Here is a 19259-nt window from a genome sequence, read left to right on the forward strand (position 1 = left end):
TAAATAGATAAAAATCTTTAAGAAAGACAGTATGAGGGGGCCTAGGACCCTCCTCCAGAAATGCCGGGCGCTGTGGTTTCATGGCATGCGACCCTTTGACGTAAGCACGCTCCCTGCGTGGGGATGAATGGCTGTGGCCAGCAGGCGGCTCCGAGGGCCCAGGCTGGGAGCTTCAGGCAAGGTGCCTGGGAGGTAACAGTGTCTGCTCCTCTGTCTCCAGGGAGAAGCTGGGGAACAAGGTCTCGCGGGCCAGCCTGGAGAGAAGGTTTGTACCTTCATTCATTCATCCTTTGTCTTTGTTTAATTCCCTCATCCATTTTTCTACACCAGGCCTTGTATGAAGTCTTCAAATGCCAAAAGGCACCAGTCGTGTCTCTTGGGAACCCAGAGCGCTCACTTTGTATGTTCCCATGTTTCCTCAATAATTAACAGTACATCCTCTGTGTCAGTGGCTGTGCTGGGTATTGGGTTCCAGCCACGAACCAGAACCGAGTAGCTGGTAGAGAATGATTGACAGATGCAGCGGGTGGTGGCCTGGAGGTCTGGGGGCAGAGAGGCGGGGCTGTCACTGAGACCCAGAGGTGTCAAGAAGGGTGACAGCAGGTGACACCATGCCTGAGCCACAAAGCTCAAGGAGGAACTGGACATCAAGAGAGGAGGAGGGACGGGGAATCCCTGGGCAGAGCTTGGAATGGCTGTTTTGCCACTGCTTGGCTTTCCACGTGACATCCATGAAGCCAGACCTCCAGGGGCTGGAGCGCATGGGGCCCGGGGCTGGCCCAGGGGAGAGCCTTGCTAGTGATGCTGAATGGACAGAGTTGCCCACTTGTCTCCACAGGGAGAAGCAGGCCTCCCAGGAGCCCCAGGCCTCCCGGGCACGAGAGGAGAGAATGGAGCTCAGGTAAGTGTAGCTGCCTTTTCTACCTGTGTCCGTGGACAGACGCCCGTGCTGCAGGTGTGGTCCACTGTGGGAGGTGACGATCCTGACTGGGTGGAGAATGGGTTTCCCCAGTGCAGGGGGAGGGAGAAGATGGCTGAGTCCACGAGCTGCTGCCGAGGGCGGTGGGAGGGACGGGAGCAGGTGAGGAGAGAGGGGCTTCTCACTGAGCTGACTGGGCAGCCTTTGCTTGGGGCCTTTTGTACAGATTGGGCGAGGGAAAGGTCAGAGAGAACGGAGCTGCATGTTGCCCACGGTCGCGATGCCCTTACCTGGGAGAGGCAGGGATTGTCCTCGTGTGGGCTCTAATGTTTTCTAATGTCTTTTGCAATAGGGTGAAAAAGGTGACCAGGGATGGCCGGGACTGAAAGGTGACCGGGGTGAAAAGGTAGGGGACAGGGTGAAAAGGTAGGGGCCGGTTCCCTTGTCCTGATCCTCGGTTGTGCCACGTGGCGTTTCCTACAGACCTCATCCACGCAGCTGCAGACGCAGCTGTTCTAAACTTAAGGCGAAGGCAGTGCTGTCAGGGACGAGGCTCCGGGCCCCCATCGCCTGTGCATCCTCTGTGCCATCACACGTGAGAAGGCAGGGCTGCTGGGCGTCTGAACGGGGCACTGCTTCCGGGGCAGCCATACTTACCCTAAGTGCCAGGTGCACCGGGAGGCTCCCCCAGCCTGAGGTACCTACTGAGAACCAAACCCTACACCCAGGCCCTGCACCCTGCGTGAGCCCAGTGTGTCCCCGCCTGTGGGGTCTGACCCGGAGCCCGCCTCAGAGTCAGGGCAGTGCCTGCTCTCTGTCTGTAACTGGAGGCCTTCCCCAGTGCTGTGTGCCTCAGACGCTGTGGCCATCAGAAGTGGCCTGCTCGGACTGCACAGATGCAGGGGATCTGGTGAAAGGGCCAATCGTGGGCTGAGGGAAACCGATGATGAGAAACCAACTTGAGGTGGCTAGGGCCAGCAAGGCGGCCCCAGGACAAGGGTCAGCAAGAGGCCAGATGGGGTGAGGGGAGCTGCTGCCCTCTGAACCCAGAGAGGCCCAAGGCCTTAGGAAAAGGAGGCTACTGACCACCTTGGCCTCATGTTAGGAAGCGGACACGGCCAGAGCACAGGTGCTGATCAGGAAATTGTGCAAGCCGGAAGGACACAGGCTCAGGGAGGGGTGTGTCTGTGTGTCCGTCTGTCTGTCTGTCCGTCTGTCCTTCCATCTGTCCGTCTGTCCGTCCGTCTGTCCGTCTGTCCGTCCGTCTGTCTATCCATCCGTCTGTCTGTCTGTCTTGGGTGGTGGTGGGGACTATTTTTATCTTCCATTCTCATGCTTAGCTGATATTAATACAAAGAGAGGATTCAATGTGCTTAAAAGGTGTAATTCCAAGAATATAATGGTACTTTCCTCCATCTTGCCTTTCTCTCTCCCTCCTTCTCTCTCTCTTTCTATCTCTCTTTCTAATTTTTGAGATAATATATAGTCAATTTACATTATAGTCAAAGGCTTAGCACTCCACCAAATAGAGTTCATCAAGCAAAACATAAAAAGGCCCTAATTCGGCAGAAGTCTAGGCAAGGAGCATAAACAATAATCAAATGAAAACAGGTCCATTTCACTCAGAGTTTATTTATTTATTTGAAAGAGTTACAGACAGAGAAGGAGACAGAGTGAGACAGGTCTTCCATCCACTAGTTCACTACCCAAATGGCCACAATGGCCAGAGCTGGGGTGATCCAAAGCCAGGAGCCAGGAGCCTCTTCCAGGTCTCCCACATGGGTACTGGGGACCAAGCACTTGATCCATCTTCTACTGCTTTCCCAGGCCATTAGCAGGGAGCAGGAGCAGGAGTGGAGCAGCCAGGACTCGAACCAGCACCCATGTGGGATGCCCGCACTGCAGGTGGAGGCTTACCCTCCTACGCCACAGCACTGGCCCCTCAGAGGGGTTTTGATGCAAGCCCAGAGCTGCAGAATGAGGCACGGAGCCATCCCATGGCCTGAGTGACAGTGTTGGAAGCTGCTCACCTCAGCACCAGGCGGGCACGTATGAGGAGGAAGAGTGGCACCTTCTGAATCACACAGCAAAAGACAACGGATCCCCACCTTCTGGAACATTCTTTCACAAGCATAGGATTGACGCTGGAGTGACCAGCTTGGTGCCCGTGGCCTGGAAAGGGATGCCCCCAGCACCATGTTCAACTCCTGAGGTCCCAGCCTCTTCCCAGAAGGGTACCCCACACCCACGGCATGGCCCCCAGAAACCTGTGGGGACCAGAAAGTCATGTGTGGCGAGGGAGCTTATTTGATGCCCTGCTGAGCCTCTTGGACCCCCAGTAGTGTTGAGGTTGGACGGAGTCTGTGCGTGGGACTTGGAGTCCACGGGGATGGCCAGGGCCCTCTCGTGTCTGCCATGGCCGAGTCTGAGCAAGCCAGCACTGAAACCGAGTGAGCCGGAGCAGCCCGTGGAGTCCGGGGCTTCTGCACAGCTGAGCTGCTCTGCTCGTTGTGGTTTCTAGCACTTTCCATGTCTCTCTGTGGTGATGCCGGGGCCAGGGAGCTGTGAGGCCGATTCTGCTTTAAGCCTGTTTTGCAGAGGAAGAAGTTCAGGGACACAGAAACACAGATTGGCAGAGTGTGGGGGTGCGGGCAGGTCTGGGGCTCTAGAACCGTGCTGTCGGCCACGCTGAACGAGGTCCTTCCAGCGAGGGTCTCTCCCGCGTGCCCAGCCCTGACCCTTGGAGCCGGCGAAGATGCACCTGTCCTCTCTGACATGAGCTGCTTAAGGAGAGGGCCAGGGTGCGTCCCTCTGCCAGGCCCCCAGGAGAAAGCAGCGGGGAGCAAGCCCGGCCCAACTTCGGGAGTTCTGAGGGGCGTGGTGCCTCGGGAGGGGTGGGGAACACAGCCCTGAGCAGGCGCTGTGCCTGGTGCTTTTCACACCGGCTTCATGCAGCCCCTAACTAGAGAGCTGGGGTGGAGGGAGCTGTGTGTGGGCGAGCTTCCGTGGGCTGCTCAGCAGTGCAGCTTCTGGCTGAGAGGCTCATGTGTGGACCGCAGTGGCTCAGGAAGTCCTACGTGACTTCAGCGGCTCTGCCCGAGCCCCATGCGAGGATCCGGTTGGCTGCTCTCGTCCTCCGGAGGAAGATGTCGTGACAGTCCCAAGTAAGACATCAGGGCAATAGGAGCCCTTTCTGGCTGTGCCACGCACATTCCTGCCTGTTTGCCCCTCCATCTACCATGCTCACCCCGAGCAGTCACCCAACATGCAGCTCTGCAAAAGTGGCCTTGTTGATGTTCCTGTCTCTGCAAGACCTCATGGGAGCCACCATGCAGAAGCTGGGGCAGGAACCCAGGCCAGTCACCCTCACCCCCCCTAACCCACAGGTCCTCCCTGGCCAAGTCTCTTTCTTTTCAAAATGTATTTGAAAGGCAGAGCAAGAGGTAGGTAGGTAGATAGTCTTCCGACCACTGGCTCATTCTTCAGGTGGCTGTAACAGCCAGGGCTGTGCCAGGTCAAAACCAGGAGCCAGGAGTTCCATCCCGGTCTCCCATGTGGGTGGCAGGAGCCCAAGCACTTGGGCCATTGTCTACTGCTTTCCCAGGAGCATTAGCAGAGAGCTGTATTGGAAGTGGAATAGCCTGGATTGGAATCGGTGCTCTGATACAGGATGTGGACAACCTAAGTGACAGGTCACCCCTCTATGCCAAAACGCCCAAACTGCCGAGCCTCTTTCCCAGAGGAGCCCTGGGGGTCAGCTCACGGTTGCCTCCCTGGCCTGCAGCTCTGGGGGGCAGGAGGCTACTTCTGAGGGCAGCCATGAGGTCACCCCTCTTCCCATGCTCTTCCTCAGACCCACGCCTGCCCCATCTAGCAAAGACCTGCCTGGGATCGTGTGGACATTTTTGCTGGGGAGGAAAGTGGTTTTGGTGAGACTGGACCTGGAGTACCCGATCAACAGCGTCAGGAGGAACGTTGGTGAAGTCAGCCAATGTACTCTCATGCTGAGACTGAGCCTTGCTTCCTGGGACCTCGGCCAGGGTCATGGCACACAGGAGCGAGGGCCCTAGATTCTGTGTATACAGCAGGCTCAGCGATGTGCTGACTCTAACACTTTGGGTGAACTCATTGATGTTCTATTGCCTCACTTTCTCCATCTGTGAAATGGGGCTACATAAATACCTTCTGAGCATTTCCACAAGGTTAATGAGTCTATACATGCTAAATATGTACAGCAGCACCTGGACTCAAATGCTAGGTAACACTGGAAGTGCGGGCAGAAAACTCAATACCTTTTTATTCTTATTATTGCTTACTAAAAGTGACCTTGGAGACTGGTGTGTGGTGCAGTGGGTTAAAGCTGCCGTGTGTGACACCAGCGTCCCAGATCAGAGTGCCAGTTTGAATCTTGACTGCTCCATATCTAATCCAGCTCCCTGCTAATGCACCTAGGAAAGCAGCAGAAGATGGCTCAAGTTGTTGGGTCCCTGCCACCGTGTGGGAGACCTAGATGGAGTTCTTGGCTCCCAGCTTTGGCGGGGCTCAACCCTGGCTGTTGCAGCCACTTGGAAATGAGCCAGCAGATGGAAGATCTTTCTGTCCCTGTCATCGTCTCTGTTTTTCTGGCGCTCTCGCTCTGTTCCTTTGCCTTTCAAATAAGTAAATAGATCTTTAAATTTGTATCTCATAAATACATTAGGAATATAGTAATTCTTCCCATACACTCTACCCCCCTCCTTTCCTCCTCCCTCTCCTGTTTAGTCTGAGAAAGAAAAAAAGAATGGAATAAAAAACTGAGAGCTGTTCCTTCAACAGTCTAGACAAGGGCTGTTCTACGTTATTGCTTCTTGAAGGTGATTTCATTTTTTTCCCCCTTTCTCTTATCCCTTCCTTCCTCCCCCTTCTTCCTTTTAGAAACTTAATTGTCTTTAAAGAAGAACCCAAGGACGATACATCTTTTGTGAGCTCTTAGGCATAATTGTAACTTATGAGACATAATAATATCCTCCATTTAATACACTAAAAGGAAGTGATTCTTGAGAACAAGTTTTACTATTAAGTCTCATGATACAACTCAAAGGCTCCAACATGAGAAACAGTCCACACAGGAGACTCGCAGAATGACAATCACTTTAAGTAGCACTCTGACCTCAGAATTAGCCCTTGAGGCATTCCAGTCTGGCTGAAAAGCCCAGGGGAGCATTTCAGGCATGGAAAGTCAAAACACTCTGGCAAAAATGGCCTACATCAAGGACCCCTGTGGGTGAGACCCCAGTGGAAAGACGTGACCACCAAAGAAGGATATACTTTTCTCTGAAGGGAGGAGAGAACTTCTACTTTGCTTATGGCCTAGTTGAGCTAGTGGATCCAAAAGGCTTCCATGGCTGAGGCAGCTCATGTTGATAGCTTTGGGCAATCACTGATGTCATACATAAGGGTGTTATTTGTTAAATAAACAAGAGTCACTGTGTGCTAACTTCCCACACAGGACCTCTGTCCCCGGAGATAGATATATTTTTAAAAACCAACTTTGACCCTCTCTAAGCCAACTTGGTTCTCCCATGTCTGTCTTATAACAGTATTTGGGAGGCCTGCAATTGACCTAACCCTGGGCTGGTTGGGGGAGCAGCTGTAACCCAGACACCCACTCTCTGGGCTGGTGTGTGGCACGGTGTGGCTGGTGTGTGCAACGAGGGCCTTGTGACTGCCCACTCCCTGTCAGCCCCTCCTCGGTGATGCGTTATTCATTACCATGCACACCTTGGAGCAGTGTATGGTGATGTAGGTGATCTCCAGCTCCACCAGCTGTACAGATATACCTCAAACCATGTTTTCAGACATCTGGCATATTTTATAATGGGAACTGCATGGGTGTTCACACGTATGCAAGTGGGTGTCTATTGGTGTATTAAGGGACGGGCAGGTGGGCGAGCCTGTTTTTCTGGGGAGAGGGTGCATGGTCAGAGCTGTTCACCATGAGCAGAGCTGGCAGGTGGATTAATGGTCCTTTACCTTCCACTTCCTCCTCTAGGGCGAAGCTGGTCCTGCAGGGCCCCCGGGGCCACCTGGGACGGTAAGTAGCTCTGCTCCTCTCCTCATTTGCATCCCCAAGGCTTGGGGCCCCTCCATACGCACACCTGTTTGGAAACACCTCCCTGTTAGAATTCCAGGAGCTCTGTTCCTCACTCTCACTTTCCAAAACCACAGAGGCACCCCGTGCTTATTGCTTTACCTGAGCTAAGCATGAGGACCGTCTAGCAGAACGTGAGCCGGTTACGTGTGGGAAAGCTGAGGCCAAAGGTGAGAATCAGTCTGTGATTCCATCTCTGTGACCCATGGCTGGGATTTGTTTCTCTCTGTGAGTGCCTGGGCCAACACTGAGTATCCATAAGATATGGCCTCTGATAATAGAACAAACAGAACCTCCTCTGTGCCACTCAGTCGCATTTGCATCTTAGATATGTTATTTAATCTTTAAGAGAACCCATTTTCTCCGTTATTTAAAAAATATTATACCCAGCTAACATGTACGTTTGTAGTGACAATTCAGAGATACTAGGAAGCACTTAGAGTTCCTAGAACATCAGGAATGCTGAGCACTAAACAGGTGCTGCTGTCTTGTTTGCCTAACTCCCTAGAATTCCACAGCGAGAGCAGAGCTGGGCTGCTTTTTTCACTGGAACGTTTCTTCTCAGTCTGGAGAGTCTGTTTTGGGTAGGTAGTTTCAGGAGCGTTGAGTGACCAGCCGAGTGCCGCAGGCACTGGTCAGTTATTAAAGCAGAGAACTCCTCGGCGTGGATGTGGGGGCTGGGGGAGCCCAGCACTCTGACCCCCCGTTAGTAATGTGGCAACGTGTTGTCCTCTGTGCTTTTGATCAAAGTGGAATCGTGACTCCACAGCTCACTCTCTTCCTCGCATGTAGCCTGACAGCAGGAGACCCACCGGTGCTGTGGGATGTTGGGAGAATCTCAGGGATCAGGCCAGCACGGGCTCTGTCACATTTTTGTTGAAGTGATAGCATCCCGTGTTGCTGGGCACACAGGACTGAGTGCTCCTGTTCCCTGTGTGAGGGCCAGTGGGTAACGTCTCTGTGAACGCTTCCTTGGTGCTGTCCTATGCCAGAAGCATAGATCTTCAGTTCACACGGTCCATCTCCAGGATCTGACCTAGAGAAATAAGCAATTAGCACCTGTGTGCCTTAAAAGGCACGAAGACGTTGCACATTGTCATGTCAGCAAAATCGTGAACAGTTAGAACTCAAGTGACACAGCAGTAGGTCACAGAATACCCAAATCACGAAGTCCTGTTTTAGAAATAAATGCACAACATACTGTTTATAAGGGGCCTTCAAAAAGTTCGTGGAAATTAATATTATGAAAAAAAACTATGCATGAATTATTTTTTTAAAAAAGTGTACCCTAATGAAATCATCTTTTAACTCTACTTTTCCAGGAACTTTTTGAAATACCCTCATGTATAGTCTTGAACATATGTTGATATGCAAATTAAGTGCAAAAATTAATTTATGGATCACAGGGTAATCAATCCCTGTTCCAACAGAACGAGCAGCAGGGGCCTCCTTAGGAGGTGCATTGTGGAGGCCTCCACGCAGGAGGTGCCCTGCTCAGACCCTCTAGGACAGACCATCCACCTGTACCTGTGAAGAAGGCACGAGTCAGCAGCTGCCGAGAACAGTGTGTTTGCTGTCCCTGTTTGTGTCACGCTCGGCCTGGGTCCCATGTTTCGGGTGGAGGTGTACAGAAAGGGCTCCAGGTGTGCTAGCCTGAACGTCAGCGGTTTTCTCTGGGAGAGAGACTGGGGTTGGGCCCTGGAGAGCAAGGGCAGGAAGTGGCTTTTCCCTCCCCTTTTGAACTCACTGTTTTAGGACCAGCATCCACGGCGTCCCTTTGTCCGTTTGCTCCTACTTCGGAGCCCTGGCTGTGAGCCAGGTGTGGGCATGGCTCAGCCCCCGTTTCCTGCAGCCTGGCTACACCCTACTCACACAGTGGCTGGGATGACCGTGTCGTGCGCTGTAGTCAGCAGGACTGGGGAAAGGGGCAAGGAGTGACAAGGGCGCCTCCCTTACGTTTGCGTGGAGGAGGAGGAAGGGGCGGCTTTGAACACCGACACGCAGCGGAGACCCAAATGGTCTCGGTCAGATCGAGGGAGAAGAGTGAACCAGGAGGCGTAAGGAACAGTATGTGCAAAACCTCCGAGGCTGGAGCAAGCAGGCCCCTGGGAACTGCCCAGCACAGCCTGGGGGGGTGGTGGTGGTGGTGGCAATGATGCTGTGGCCACTCTGTGGGGACCGTTGTGTGCTGAGTTAAGGGTTTGACACGAGCTGGGCGCTCCGTGAGCTAGGCCCTCACTCTTGTTTCCTGTGCACCTGCGTCCCGGCCAGGCACCTGGCCCTCACTCTTGTTTCCTGTGCACCTGCGTCCCGGCCAGGCACCTGGCCCTCACTCTTGTTTCCTGTGCACCTGCGTCCCGGCCAGGCACCTGGCAGGTGTGAGAAGGAAGCTTAGATGGAGGACTCCAGCATTCCAGGCGCTGCTGAGTTGCTCGTGGGGCTTGTTCCCCTGCCGTCTCGGGACACCCCGAGGGGAGACCCTGTTGCCCCCCACTTTGCTGCTGGGGACATCACGGCTGACAGGACCTCCCAGGGCCGCACAGGCTGTGGAGCTCAGGCCACGTGAGTGCACACTGCAGAGGCTGCCCTCACGACCTGCCTTCACACCTCCTCAGGGACGTTAAAGATGCCATTCCAGTTGTTCACACAGATAACACGCAAAGGGAGCATTGGCGTTGTGTTCTTTTACTTGGCGTCTTTCTCAGGAGCAGGTTTTAAAAATGCAGCCTGAGGCTCCACTGATTTCCATCTTCCTAAGTGCTCTGGTTTCCTTTTCAGACATCCCTGCTCACACCGCACCCGAGGATGCCGGTGAGTAGCAGTGGCCTTTTGGGTGCAGCGCAGTGCCCCTCAGCCTGGCTGGGGTGTCCCTGTGCGGGCTGGGAGCTGGGCCTGGGCTGCGTTCCGACCCCCAGCCCCTTCATGCTCATCGCTGTCCGACACCAGGGCTCTCAGACTTTGTCCTGGCAAAGGTGGGACAAAGACCCTACAAGGAACAGACTCCAGTGTCAGGCAGGGAGTCCCAGGGACCAAGGGCAACGGCCAGATCCCGTTGCTGGGGTTTTGGGGACATCATGATTTGAAAGGGTGGAACATTGAGGAATGGGAGGGGGCAGAGACGTCCCCACGGACACTGGCAGTGGAGGAGATCATAGAGGGGGGTTCTGAAAGGGACCTGCATCTCAGAGGGACTGCTCAGAGAACAGTAGAGACCCAAGACACAGAGTCTGAGGACACTTTGTGGACAGGGCATGCTGATGGAGGGACAGCTCACCCGGCTTCTTGCAGACCCTCAACTACTTACCAGAAGGCGCACATCACCACTGCAATCCTAGGGGGCTTTTTCCCTGCTTTGACCAACGGCTCATCTGAAAACAAGGTTTTCAGGATGTCTCTGAGGCCCTGAGACGTGCCTTTGCTTGTTTCTCTGTGGTTCTGCTGGTAGGACTTGACCTGCCGCTCCAGAGGCGCGCCCGCTGAGGCTCTGAGCTCATGAGATCTCAATTTCGGCACCTGCTGCTCTCCCCGTCTTCTCTGTGTTCAGTAGATGCCACTGACAAAGCACCACAGCATCCTGGGTAGGATGAAAGGGAACGGAGCAGGTGGAGAGGTAGAGCCGTGCCTTGTTGCCGGCTCACGGGGACACGCGCGTCACCTTCTGAGCTGGAGAAGGAATGGCCTGGCCTCTGCAGAAATCTCTGTGCCGGGCACTGCAGATTGCTTTGCAGAAGCAATTCCAGATGAATCCAGCTCCACGCGGTCAACCATGGATCCCACTCAACAGATGGTGCCGAGAGGGAGGACCGGGAGTACACCATGGGGCTTGGAGGGCAGGGCGGGCAGGAGCCGCCGTGGCACGGTCTCCAGCTCGTGCATAGAGAGGGGAGCGTGAGACCCTCTATGGCACAGCCCTCCTGCAGTGGCCGCTCCCCCAAGGGCAGGCTGAGAGCTGGCCCGCCCCAGGCTCTCTCATTTAGATGTTGGGTTCTGCTTTTGAGCTGCCTAGGGGATCCTATTGCGCAGACCTCCTGTGTGCCAAACTGCCTTCTACACCCCAGGCAGGTGCTTGGCGTCAGCACTCAATCCTGTTCCTTGAGGAAGGGCTGTGCACAGCTTCTCTGATTCACCTGCTTTCATGGTCAATTGTTCTAGAGAGTTCCAGGGGCCTGGCCCTTTTTCTTCAATGGCTCTTCTTGGCTGTACCTTCTCCGTGCCACCAATCTCCCCCCAACCCCTTGTCTGTCCATCTTGCAGCCATGAAAACTGAGGTTGGTGTAGATAGCTACTTTGCCCATGGTTATATGGCTGATGACTCGGAGCCAGGGAGCCAGGCACATCTGTGTGGTTCCAAAGCCAAGGCTCTCTATACCACAGGCCCCATGCACAGTCCACCCCTGCAGGCTGGCCCTTCTGCTATGGAAACACCCACACCTGAGCCCTGGAGGCCTGCAGCCGCCTGCCCGCGTGTCTTCCCGGCCCCTGGAAGTTGTAGGATGAGGATCTCGGGTCCTCGAGACTTCCTGGGGCAGTGTGTTAGCGAGCCTGGAGGTGGCGATGGCAGCCTAAGGGAGCCTGCACCTGCTCCCGATTGGTTCTCTCCAAGGCTTTCCAGCCTGTGTCCTGTTTCAGCAAGCATTAGACCAGCCGTGCTGGCCGCCCAGAAGGTTCCCAAGACAGGGTCCCTTTGGCAAAGCATTCTCCTGGCTCCTCCATCAGGTGCAGGAAAGCCCCTGTCACCCAGAAGTCGTCCTGTTACTGTTTATTGAAGACCTGCCACATGCCAGCCCCTGAGCCGGAAGTCACACAAACCAAACCGCCCCGATGAATGTAAACTGCAGCCCAGAGGTGCCCCAGAGAGAAGGCACTGCCTGCTGAGGCTGGAGCATCAGCTTCCCTGAGGAGGTGACTCCTGGCCTTAGATCTGAAACAGGAGAAAAATTCTGAGTCCTACTGGAGTGGAGGGAGCCACCCTCTGGGCAGCCAGGGAACAGCCTTGGCCGGTGGGGACCAGCAGGGTGCAGGTGCAGGGCTGGGGTCTGCTGACGTGCACCGTGGAGGGTTGCGACTGGCCGTGCACTGTGAGGAGAGGAGGTTTGCTCTCACGCCTGCTATGTGCTCTGCTTCCTACCAACAGGGAGAACAAGGGCCCAAAGGAGAGAAGGGTGATCCGGGAGTGCCTGGGGAGCCGGTGAGTGCCCTGTGCCCCCGTACCCCCTGCCCAGCTACCTTGAGACCAGGCCAGCTCTAGGTCTCAACAGTCCAGTCCCCCACAGGGGCCCCGCTGAGCCCAGTGCAGCCCTTTCTCCTTCCTCAGGTCTCTGGCCATGTCTTCTCCATGTTCTCACATCATACCCATTGCACACACTCCCACCCAACTCCATCTGCTCAGAGCTGCGCTGGTTCACGGACAGCTTGTTTCATTGCAGGGACCGCAGGGCCATCCTGGAGACCTGGGGCCTCGGGGACCTGCTGGGCCACAGGTAAGAAAACCTTCCCTGCACCTGTGGGTTCTGAGATTGAGACCCCCGCCCCCTGCTGGTGCTCCCAGTCCTGCCAGCCCCTCTTCCCTGGCATTTCCAGACTGTCCACCAGAGGGCACTGCTACGAGCTGCCAAGAGGCCCTCAGGGTGCCGGCCTGGGACCCCTGGCTGCCCCTGCTCTGTTGGGTTGGCTCTGGCCTGCTCCGGCCCCTCCTAAGACCCAGCTGGTTCCCAGAGGGTTTGTGGAGGGAGCAGTCCACCTGGCCGCTGCCTGGTGGTTCTGGCTAAAAGACACCTGGCACACATTGGCCTCTTGGCTTTGTTATGTTCCGGGGTTTGCTTTCTCACTGGCCCTTTCTGGGGGTGGTTGCTGAGGTGGCCTGGGAGGCTGCATACTGTGTGCGGTGACCTCTGCCTAGTGCCCCTATGGGGACCAACAGCCCTGGCCCTCTGAGTGTCCTTTCCATAAAGGGACAGTGCTGGCACCTGTGACGGTGATGAGGATGCGAGCACGTCAGCTCCCCAGGGGCTGGGAGGTTTCTGCCCCCTTTAGACCCCACTCCCCATGCCCTGGTTTGGATCACTGGATTCCGATGGGACTTCTGCCACAGGGTGAGGACGGCCTGGCCTGTGGTCCCTTAGCTGTCCCCTTTTGTTTTCTGTGCAGGGTGCCAAGGGACAAGAAGGAGCACAAGGGGCTCCCGGAGCAGCTGGCAACCCTGTGAGTCCTTGCGTCCCGCCTGCCTCAAAGGGGACCCCCGGAAGGGAAGGAGCTGGTGAAGGCTGGAGGAGGCTGACCCCCTGGGGCCAGCACCTGCCCTGTGGCTCAAGGCTCTGGGCTCACGATGGGTGGCGGCACGCTCAAGTGGCTGTGCAGGGCGGGGCCCATAGGAGAGCACAGAGAGAGGGATGTTGTGGCCTCTGTGACATATCTCGCTTTGCAGGGCTTTGTCCATGCACCCAACCCACAAAAGAAAGCCCCTTCCAAATGCACTAGATGCTGCAAGCCACATACACACACATGTACACACACATGTACATGCACACATACACATGTACACACACACTTATACACACACTGGCTGAGTTTGCTACTCTGAGGTGTGTGTTCATGTGCACACATTCAAACAAGCACACAGGAGGGTTCGTGGAGAATGTGTATCATGAAAAAGCTGTGCACGTGTCCCAAACTGATCTTTTTATTTCATTTTTCCATGAACTTTGTGACATACCCTTGTATTAAGATCCACACGCACACACACACATGTACACGCATGTACAGACACATGCACACACAGGCATATGTAATCCCAAACATGCAGGTGCAATCAGGGAAATGCACAGTCATGCACGTGCCCTCCCAGCTCTCCTCTGTGGCTCCTGGCCCGCCCATCCTCAGGCCAGAGGCCTGGTGTGCTTGATCTCGCTCGGGTTGGCACTTGTCCCCGGGGCTGCTTTGAATTCCATGTCATGGTCAGAGCCCCAAGGCCAGGCTTGTCCGTGGAGCTGGTGGAGGCAGGAGGAGGCTGACCCCCTGGGTCTCCCGGGAGTGGTGGAGGTCCTGAGAGCGCTGCCAGTGTCCAGTCTGCTGCAGGTGTGTCAGCTGGAATGACAGGGCTGGCTGAGTGGATGCTACAGAGGGGGCAGAGGCAGGATCCTCCCTGCCAGTGGAGACGACTCTAGAGCCAGCCCAGCGTGCAGGCAGTGGAAGCAGAGGGTAGACAAGAGGCTGGGAGCCTGAAGAGGCACAAAGCCCCGGAGCAGTGGGAAGCAATGCCTGCAGGAAACAGGAAGAGCCTCCCGACTGCCAAAGAGCTGCCTGCTTCCCATCTCCAACGGTGTTGGCCCACCTGGAGCGCCCTCACCTGCGTCCCCTCTCCTGCAATCAAGCCCACTTCCTGGGGGAAGCAGCCCCTGCTTCCCCAGCCGAAGCCAGCTCACACTCACACACCTGCTCCCGCCGTGTGCCCTCTGAACGGCACCCTCCCAGCAGGGCGCAGATTGAAACAGTCCGGCCAAGGTCCCCTCGGACGTGTGCTTGCCCATGAGCTCCGTCCTCTGCCTCTCTGGCTGTCACTCTTTGCATCTTGCGCATTCTTCAGGAAACCCTTCTTCCATGCAGCCCATGGTCCAGCGGCACCCAGCCCTTGGCCTCTCTCTGTCCTCCAGGGCTGGTTCACACCATTCCAACTGACCCCCTTATCTCATGGCCTTTTCTCTGCACCTCAGATAAGAACAGTTTGTTGCACGTCCAGGGTTTCCTTTCTCCTGCCTTCAGGTCACAGGCCAAACCTCACCTAAGATCCTTGTCCCTGACTGGGCCTGGCCTCCCTCTCTGCCTGCCCCTGCCTGCCACATACCCCTGTCCACTTTTGCTCTTGGTGTCAAGGAATTGTCTAGAGTCCTCCTGTCTCCTACCCCCGAGCCAGGAGTCCACTCACTCGAGTGGGGGGAGGGAGAAAGGGTGGAGGAGGGGAGGAGGGAGGAGTGGGAGGCGCATGACATCTGGGGATGTCAGGTTGGAAGCAGTCTCCATGGACCACGGAGTCAGCGTATGAAGCAGGTTTGGAGAGTGGCTGGGGACAACTGTCACCATTGTACCTCTGACCTTTCTAAACCTCTTCTGTCTCTGAACAGGGTGCTCCTGGACCTGTGGGCTCCCCCGGCCTCAGCGGCCCCCCAGGAAGTGTGGTGAGTGACGGCAGAAGGCAAGGCCCCAGCGTTGGCTGTGCCGGCCAGGTTCACCCACCAAGTTCGCTTAATTATCCTTCCTGAAGCCCACAGGTGTGGGCGGCTGTGCCCCCACGTACAGGTGGAAGGGAAGCCAGGACATGCTAAGAAAAGCACCCAGAAAACTCACAAAGCTGGGCCCCCGGGACGTTTCTGGTCTCTGGGCGGGAGACTGCTTGTAACTGCAGCAAATCTGTGCGTGGCGCTGGTGTTGGAGTCAGTGCCACAGTTTGCCTTAGAGGAAACAACAGGAACTGAGGGAGTACGGGTTCCCTGACCCACACCTGGACTCCATTCCCAGCTCATGCACGGCTTTCAGACCCTGGCGAGCCACTCCTGGAGGCCTCAGCCTTTTCGTCTGCACAGTGGGCACAGTGGGTTGTGCTGGTTCGCCCGAGGCGGCCTCCCTGGTCTGCTACTGCACGAGCTGCCGGAGTCAGCGTGGACACCGACTTAGACTCAGCTGTTGCTCGTGGGACACCCGATGGCACCGTGTCCAGGGCCCTAGGGAATTCTTCCTCCTCGGGCCCGTTTATCCATCACCCTCACAGGTGGCAGTCACAGCAGTTGAGGGACAGGTTCTGGGCGGTCAGCTCCAGGGATCTCGCTGCAATGAGTGCACGTGTGAATCTGTCCTGTCTGGTAGACGCTGCTGTCGTGCCCACTTTACACAGCAGCAATCTGAGGCACGGGGAGACTGAGTCACATATTAAGTGGTTGCAGTGGATGCTACGGAAGCTTGCCTGAAGAGCCTCTCTCTTCCCAGCGTGTGCACACACCTCCAGCAGCCAGCCCTGCCTTCCCTCACCGCTGGGTGTCTCTGGCCTCTGGAGAGCACCTGTACAGCCACAGCTGGCCACTAGCAGCACCGGCAGCAGCCTTGAGCCCATGAGTGTAGAAGGATCCCAGCTCCTTTGCCCTGCAGGGGAGGGGCTCTGAGGGTGCCTCCCATGCACTGAGCTCCAGTATTAGACTGTGTGTTCAGGTGCTGCCGTCCCCTTTCTCACATCTGTTTCCCTGGGATTCTTGCACTTGAACCTTGTCTCATAACCCCTGGAAACTCCACACATGCTGGCTGTGCAGGTGCCCCGATGCTGAACCTGTGATCTTAGTCATCCCCTCCCACCCTGGTGTGCACTCTAGGCTGGGCCCTGCTCGCCGAGAGCTCATGGTCCAGGGACAGAGGCAGAGGGTAGAGGCAGAGCATGCCGGCTGTTGGGAGCTTTGATGGGCGAGTGCAGGGTCGGACTCCAGGAGGAGCTGCTGTGGCAGGCAGGGTCGGGGTAGAGGCTCAGGAATGTAGGTCAGGGAAGGGGAATGGGTGGGCAGAGCTGAGCTGTTGATTGAGCCGGGCACAAGCCATCATGAAACTCACCTTTGTCTTCTTTTCTGCAGGGCTCTCCTGGCCTCAGAGGCCCCCCTGGGAAAGACGGGGAGCGCGGTGAGAAGGTAGGAGCCTTGCAGCTCAGCACACGAGCGCCTGTTCCCAGCAGCACTGCTCAGGCCTATGTTAGCACCCAGGCTCAGAAAGGACTTTCCGTGTGGTGGGGTGAGGACGCAGTGCCGTCTCGTTGTCGTGTTGAATCCTCACCCAGACCTGGGGCTCAGGCTGATGCCTGTTTTACAGACATGGAGACAGAGAGAGGTCAGTGATTTGTCCTACGCATAGCTGGTAGGCTGCAGAGCTGCATCTGTCTAATTCCAAATCCTGTTTTCTCTCAATCCAATGCACCAACTTACCCACTGCACACCTTCACGAGCTGGGAGAAAGAGGTTTGGTTCTTAGGAAGAAGAGACTTGGTGCCCCTGATAGCAACATACTATTGGCTGGAGAGGACTGACTGCCTTTGCATGCATCTCCCACCAGGCCTTTAGGAAGTCTCTGATGTTTACGGGGATCATTGAACTTAGGGCACCCGAGGTCCTCACTGGGATGCTTCAGGTGCGATACGGTGACCCAAGTCACACGCAAGGGTCCATGTCCTGATTGTGTCTAATCTAGGGGAACAGCAGTGGAGCTCAGCTGAGGGCAACTTAGCCACATCCCAGGACTTGTCTGGAGATATTTGGGTTGTCACCCCTGGGAGGAGGGACCAGGGATTCTGCTAAAGTCTCACAGTATCCAGGACAGCCCCACCCCCCCACCAAAGCCCTGAAACACAGGCAGAGGAATTGTCCATCCCAGACTGGGAAACCTTGCTCTACATAACAGGCACCTCTCTGCACCTGAATTTCTTCACTTGTCAGATGAGGTTGGTAGATCGCAGGTTGTAAAGATTAGGTGGCGAATGGGAAGGCAGGTGCAGGGGGCCCAGCGGAAGACAGGTGACCAGGGGCGATGCTGGTTCTCTCCTGGCCTTCCCAGATAAGCAGGGGGCGCTCACAGTGGGGGCAGTGCCCAGCACTCCCAGGGAAACCAGCCACAGACGCCCCTGCCAGCAAACAAATGTCTAAACGTAATAGCAGTTCCTCAGCCTTGTGAAGGAGGGATCCTTTATCGCTTATATTTTTGCAAATTATTTTTAAAGATTTATTTATTTGAAAGTCACAGTTACGTGGGGGTGGGGGGAGAGATCTTCCATCTGCTGGTTCACCACCCAAATGCTGCAATGGCCAGGGTTAGGCCAGGCCAAAGCCAGGAGCTTCTTCCAGGTCTCCCACATGGAAGCTGGATTGCAAGTGGAGCAACCAAGACTCAAACTGGTGTCCATATCGGATGCCAGCATTGCAGGTGGTGGCTTTACCCATGTGCCACAACGCTGGCCCCTATTTCTGCAAATTCTAACAAGAATGGATGCAGTTCGTATTTTGGCAGAAAGGCTCAGTTTAAAAATACTGTGTCAGAGCGGGGAAATAGTGATGTATTGTGGAGAAAAATGATTAACCTGTGGAAATATGAGTTTTGGAGGGTTGGTTGAGCACCCCTTTGATATTAGCCCTTATGTGATGCCGGTGCTAAACTTTTTAAAAAGATATATTAGCATCTTAGACTGCAGTAGTGAGAATAGAACACCCAGATGAGGGGAAGTGAAAACAATGCCCCAGCCCATTCTGTCGGTCCCATGACTGAGGATGGCACACTGGACCTAGGGCGCTGACCACCTGCTGGGGTGATCAAGACATTGGGGTTTCCAAGGCAGCCACTTAACACAGAGGTTAAATTGCCACGTGGGACGCCCACACCCTTGTCAGAGTTCTTGGGTTTGAATTCCGGCTCTGCTGATTGCAGCTTCCTACCAGTACACACCCTGGGAGGCAGCAGGTAATGGCCCAAGTACTTGGGTCTCTGTGGATCTACCCAGAGTTCCCCGCATCTAGGAATTTGGGGAGTAAACCAGTGAATAAGAGCTCACTTTTTTTTCTTTCTCTTGTTCTCTGCCTCTAAAAAATGCTTTTAGAGGTTTTTGTTCTAAGAGCAGCCAAGTATACATTTGTGAAATCAGCCCCACAATCAAGATGTCGTCTTCATCACCCCCAAGTTTCCTGACGCCCATTCATGGTGACAGGCCCCCTCACCTGACCTTCTGCTTTTTGTCATCATACAGTAGTTATTTTTGAGGGTCTAATTTTTTTTTTTGACAGGCAGAGTTAGACAGTGTGAGAGAGAGAGACAGAGAGAAAGGTCTTCCTTCCGTTGGTTCACCCCCCCAAATGGCCGCTATGGTGGGTGCTGCACCTATCTGAAGCCAGGATCCAGGTGCTTTTCCTGGTCTCCCATGCGGGTGCAGGACCCAAGCACTTGGGCCATCCTCCACTGCCCTCCCAGGCCACAGCAGAGAGCTGGCCTGGAAAAGGAGCAACCGAGACAGAATCCGGCGCCCCAACCGGGACTAGAACCCGGGGTGCTGGTGCTGCAGGCGGAGGATTAGCCTAGTGAGCTGCGGCGCCGGCCGGGGGTCTAATATTAATTGGATCAAACATGTACCTATTATCTGGCTCCTTTCAGATGACGTAACGATATGAGAATCATCTGTTTGGTCCTGTGTAGCAGCCTCTGGTT

General features: G+C 55.4%; 1 protein-coding gene across 1 annotated transcript in view; it reads left to right on the top strand.

Moving 5' to 3' along the window:
* The window catches only part of COL22A1 (collagen type XXII alpha 1 chain), a 241976-nt gene that overhangs the window by 119409 nt on the left and 103308 nt on the right, over positions 1-19259 (top strand). Inside the window, exons 27-36 of the mRNA XM_062189414.1 lie at positions 221-265; positions 839-901; positions 1272-1325; positions 6951-6992; positions 9828-9860; positions 12184-12237; positions 12476-12529; positions 13197-13250; positions 15167-15220; positions 16655-16708. Coding sequence (XP_062045398.1) covers positions 221-265; positions 839-901; positions 1272-1325; positions 6951-6992; positions 9828-9860; positions 12184-12237; positions 12476-12529; positions 13197-13250; positions 15167-15220; positions 16655-16708 — 507 coding nt within the window. The remainder of the gene's footprint in view (positions 1-220; positions 266-838; positions 902-1271; positions 1326-6950; positions 6993-9827; positions 9861-12183; positions 12238-12475; positions 12530-13196; positions 13251-15166; positions 15221-16654; positions 16709-19259) is intronic.

Source organism: Lepus europaeus, chromosome 4 (assembly GCF_033115175.1).
Source record: "Lepus europaeus isolate LE1 chromosome 4, mLepTim1.pri, whole genome shotgun sequence".
In the NCBI taxonomy this organism is placed as follows: domain Eukaryota; kingdom Metazoa; phylum Chordata; class Mammalia; order Lagomorpha; family Leporidae; genus Lepus; species Lepus europaeus.